Raw genomic sequence first — 5733 nt, forward strand, 5'->3', positions numbered from 1 at the left:
AGAACTGAAATCTTGAAGCACTTCAGGATAAACAATTTTCATTGCATAATTTTTTTGTTGGTGTCCAAATGAATAAATTATTCCTGCTTCCAACTCATCAACAACCAGCATAGAGTTGGCCATGGGAAAAGCATGTAGTAGAGAGATGATGTCCAACTACCTTGAGGGATTGACCATTGAGATTTGTTAATTGAAATTCCAAAACTTAGTCAGACTGGAAGCTGAAGCATCTTAAATTCAAATGGAACATCTGTAGGTATGAGAGGAAATTTTGGATTAATGACATTTTCTTCTTTGTGACTACCTGTTATGATTGTTGCCTGTAGGATATAGGGCTTCATGGAAGTAACAATTAAGCGAGTTCCATTACACAAGAGAGTTGGGTCAAGATTCCTAAGCAACATAATGGGAGCATCCTGCTTTAGCGTTAAGTTATGTGGTGACATTCCAGTGGGTTTAAGTGTGTTCTGAAATTCAACAGGGCATTGAACAGCCTGATCTTGGTCGACTGCTGTGTGAATTGATGGAAAAGTCATTTCTGATGTATCTGTTAACTTTTGAAAAAGTTCATGATTGAGTTTCTCAACCATTTCATTAGTTAGGGCCTGTATAGCTCTTTCACATAACCAGTTTACGTCACTGTAATTGACAATCACACTGACACATAGACTCTGACACTGACACACATGTACATTTTCACATACACTCACATACATATACTAAGACGGACACGCACACAGACATACATTTACGTAATGAATGCACTGAGAGTGGCCTTTGTAGGCCACTCTCAGACTAATAACCACAGCCTTCATAGGTCCATCTTTGTCCAGTGGCAATAGCTTTGCAGACCAGTCCCAGACCAGTGATTATAACCTTTATACATCAGTCCCAGACCAATCACCATAACCTTTCTAGGTCAGTCTCAAACCAATGAAGTTGATGCAGCAGGTATTCAACTTAAATTTCCGTAGTGTGGCATCTGTAAGAAAACTATAAGCAAGGATAATACCAAAGGATAATACTGGGAACAAATGTTTTCAAGTGTGGTGTCTTGGAGCCTTGGAGTTTGGAGTCATAAGGGGAGAAGTTGGTGTTTAGCCCCAGATCAGCAGACCAATAAATAAATATGTTCCTGTTGTTTTTTTTTTTGGGGGGGGGGGTTTCCCCCTTTAATAGTTTACCTTGAAATACATTATCCAATGTACCTCTGTCGCATTTTTTAGAATTGTAGGTGTGATATGAGGGATATTTCATGACTATTTCTAGCAGTTTGGGTGATCATGTAGACCAGTGGTTTACAAACTTTTGTAGTTCAATTTTTCTTCTGTGAAGCAAAAAGTTATCAATTTGTGGCTGAACACTGAAAACTAACTTTGGAAAAGACTTGACCTTTCAACTTAGAAAACGATTGAAAACAACAAAGAAATTGATTAAAAGAAAACAATCTGAAGTATAAAATATAAAATTATCGAAAAGTGCCTTAATTTTAGAAAAATATAAATTTGGTTAATATGTAATCGCAATCCTCATCTTGTTTCGGCTTAGAATAAAAATCTCACGGACTACCTAAGGCATAACTACACAAATGTGCCCCGCCGGACTTTGCTTTTTTTTTTATTTCATAACTCTCAGTAAAATGGATATTTTCTTATGAAATTTTCTACAAATACGCTTCAGATGATGCAGATTCTGATCATATCGGAATTCGTTGAGAAAACATTTTCCGGGGGCGAGGAAAGGAGTTTCGGAAAATTCATACTATCGGTTTTATTTCCTCGTAACTTTCAGAAAAATGGGTATATTTTTATGAAATTTTCTACAAATATTTTTCAGGATGTGTAAATGATGATTATATCAGAATTTCATGTGGAAAAAAATTGTGGGCATGCACACATACACGCTGGCACATATCACAATTTTTTAATGAAATTTCAAGTTTGGTTTTTTTTTCATATTGAATTCCGATATAATCGTAATCTGGCGATCTTTCGTCTCTAGTAGACCTTTCCGTAAAAATCTTTTTTTTTTTTACCAATGGGCTTGCGGGAACTTTTGAAGTAATATACATACATATACACATACACCGAGTAAAAAATTTCAGTTATCTCTTTCTTTCACACATTACTCTGTCTCTTCACACACACTAACAGAAGCACTTCACTTACACAACATACTATCTGTCTCCCACACCCCATCAAACACACACATGTACATCAATGCTTCCCCTGGACGGTAACTTCAAAAGAACTTCCCTCGTCATACAATCGCTTTCTCTTAGTCTCTTTCGCTCTCATTACTTCAAAAGTTCCCGCAAGCCCATATGTAAAAAAAAAATTTTTTTACGGAAATCGACGGAAAGGTCTACTAGAGACGAAAGATTGCCCACCATCGGAAAGGTATCTGTAGAAATTTTCATTTAAAATTAAAAATACCCATTTTCTGAAAGTAACGAGCTAAGTCGCTAGGTACACGCGGACTAAAAAAAAAATGAATAACTCAAATTTTCTATACATCTAGAATAGAAGTATTGTACACATAACCATACGGTCTGGTTATAGATACATTAAAATATATATAATTTACAAAATCTCCCACTAAATTAATGCATGAAATGGGGAAAGGGAAGCATTTCAAATCTGCAAAGCCGGAATGAAAATATGCAGATGAAAATAGAACATAAATTACCTCCCTTGATTTTTATTCAAATACTATTAAAGTATTTTTATATTTTATATTTCATAAAATATTTATCAGATTAATATATTATATTTCAATAAAACAATTTTATATATAATAAAAAATATAATCTATTTAAAATATCATCAATATCTTTATCTACAAGTTTAGTTAAAGGCTAACTTTGACTATATATGCTAATTAGATTGCCTGTTTATTTTTTTACATGACATTTAGTGACTATATATACCGTTTCTAAATACTAGATTGTGTATTGCTTCGGCAATACATATACTAAAATTGGAACGATACAGAGAAGATTAGCATGGCCCCTGCGCAAGGATGACACGCAAATTCGTGAAGCGTTCCATATTTTTTGGCTTTCTCTACTTTAAATAACTTATTTTATTCTTTTATTCTACTACTTGTCTCAGTCGTTAGACTGCGGCCATGCTAGGGCACCTCCTTGAACCATTTTGGACGAAGGAATTTACCTTACTACTTTTTATTTTTTAAGCCTGGTACTTTATTCTACCTTCGCTATTGCCGAACCGCTAAGTTACGAGGATTTAAACACAAAAACTGTTGATCAAGCGGTGGTGAAGGACAAACACACACAGATGTATGTACGAAGGGCTTCTTTCTGTTTCCGTCAACCAATTCCACTCACAAGTCTTTGGTCGGTCTGTGACTATACTAGAAGGCACTTGCCCAAGGTCCACGCAGTGGGACTGAACCCGGAACCATGTGGTTGGGAAGCAAACTTCTCACCGCGCCTGGAAACTTTCATTTTATTATTTTTTTTAAATCATTCAAAAGTTTCAGAAGGGAAAATGTGAAACAGTCCTCTTTCGTCTCTAGTAGACCTTTCCGTCGATTTCCGTAAAATTTTTTTTTTTTTACATATGAGCTTGCGGGAACTTTTGAAGTAATGAGAGCGAAAGAGACTAAGAGAAAGCGATTGTATGACGAGGGAAGTTCTTTTGAAGTTACCGTGCATGGCAAGCATTGATGTACATGTGTGTGTGTGTTTGATGGGGTGTGGGAGACAGACAGTATGTTGTGTAAGTGAAGTGCTTCTGTTAGTGTGTGTGAAGAGACAGAGGTAACTTCAAAAGAACTTCCCTCGTCATACAATCGCTTTCTCTTAGTCTCTTTCGCTCTCATTACTTCAAAAGTTCCCGCAAGCCCATATGTAAAAAAAAAATTCTTTTACGGAAATCGACGGAAAGGTCTACTAGAGACGAAAGATTGCCGCGTCTTTTTCTCTTTTTTTCAGCAAAGTTTAGATACGTGAAATATCTAACAACTCTCCTCACCGTTTTTTTTTTTCACATTAAATTCTGATATAATTACAATAAATACCCATTTTTCTGAAAGTTATGAGGAAACAAATTTGAGGCGTGTGAACTGTCCGAAACGCCTCTCACCGTCAACCCCCGCCGAAAAAAAAGACTTTCACAATAAATTCCAATATAATTGTAATCTACACCATCTGAACCGTATTTCTAGGAATTTTTGTTAAAAAATATTTATTATTTAGAAAAGTTATGAGGTAACAAATCCTGCTCTCCAAAAACAATCATCGTTGTCAAATTCACAGTGCCATAGGAGGACAAACTTCGATATTTCCCACCAGATGAAGAAAGCCAAATATCAGGACTTAGTCGACGAGACCCTTGTACGCGGCCTCAGTTCCCACAGAAGTCGGCTGGCCGCGACTTTCCAGCTGGTTCGATGCTGTATCACCTAGAAAAAATAGCTCAGGAACCCAGGCAACTGTAGAAAACCACCCAGGATATAGCCACGGTAGCTGAAGCAAGATCAAAGGTGGCTATGGTTGATATGATGGAAGCACTCCGTCGGTTACGACGACGAGGGTTCCGGTTGATCCGAATCAACGGAACAGCCTACTCGTGAAATTAACGTGTAAGTGGCTGAGCACTCCACAGACACGTGTATCCTTAACGTAGTTCTCGGGGATATTCAGCGTGACACAGAGAGTGACAAGGCCGGCCCTTTGAAATACAGGTACAACAGAAACAGGAAGTAAGAGTGAGAGAAAGTTGTGGTGAAAGAGTACAGCAGGGATCACCACCATCCCCTGCCGGAGCCTCGTGGAGCTTTTAGGTGTTTTCGCTCAATAAACACTCACAACGCCCGGTCTGGGAATCGAAACCGCGATCCTATGACCGCGAGTCCGCTGCCCTAACCACTGGGTTGATATGGTTGATATGAGAGTGCAGGTAAAGATTCGATCAGTCCTTGCAGCCCTAATCACTACAAGAATACAAGTTAGGTTGGGGACCAAACGCACGTAACTCTGAGATTCTGATTTTATGGGGTTTTGCTTTTCTGCTTTATTTCATTGTGTTGAGGATATTGAATAAAACGATATTTTATTTTCCACAAACAAGTAATGCCATTTATGTAAATTTTGCTGTCATTGTGTACAAATCGTGTATTGTCAGTTAATAAATGGCTTTAAAATATTGTATACGACATTCAACAAATGAATTGAAACTTTTTCTTGTAACTTTTTACTTCCAACCAAAAAATCGATATATGCCTGTGTGTGAGTATATGCATATATACATACAATCATTCATACATATATATATAATATATGTCTATATATCTATACACACACACGCATATTTTTTTTTAAAATTTATTTAGTTTCCGCTCACAAGCTGTGGCCATGCTGGGGCACCGTCATTTGCTGATATATATGTACATATAATATATATTTACATATATATATACATACATATAATATATAACATATATATATATATACATATAATATACTCAAGTATGAACGTTACTGTTTACTTTCTCTTTCAAAGATCTCTCTCTTTCTCTCTTTCAAAGATCTCTCTCTTTCTCTCTCTCTCTCTCTTTCAAAGATCTCTCTCTTTCTCTCTCTCTCTCTCTCTTTCTTTTTCTCTCTCTCTCTCGTTCTGTTTACGGAAATTACCGAACGACCAATTCGGCAAATATTCAGTATCAGTAATCAATCGCTTTCATTTTAATAGATATTTAAATCGGCAA

The 5733-nt window shown here is 36.6% G+C and overlaps 1 protein-coding gene and 1 non-coding gene across 2 annotated transcripts; one reads left to right on the forward strand and one right to left on the reverse strand.

The window, feature by feature from the left end:
• Nucleotides 1-209: 209 nt before the first annotated feature.
• Nucleotides 210-590, reverse strand: LOC115222034. Its single transcript, XM_029792141.1, has one exon. The coding sequence runs from the start codon at nucleotides 588-590 to the stop codon at nucleotides 210-212; it is 381 nt and encodes a 126-aa protein (XP_029648001.1).
• Nucleotides 591-2950: 2360 nt separating this feature from the next.
• Nucleotides 2951-3056, forward strand: LOC115222417. Its single transcript, XR_003882706.1, has one exon. It is a non-coding gene; the product is annotated as a U6 spliceosomal RNA (small nuclear RNA).
• The last annotated feature ends 2677 nt before the right edge of the window (nucleotides 3057-5733 follow it).

Source organism: Octopus sinensis, linkage group LG19, assembly GCF_006345805.1.
Source record: "Octopus sinensis linkage group LG19, ASM634580v1, whole genome shotgun sequence".
Classification (NCBI taxonomy): Eukaryota; Metazoa; Mollusca; class Cephalopoda; order Octopoda; family Octopodidae; genus Octopus; species Octopus sinensis.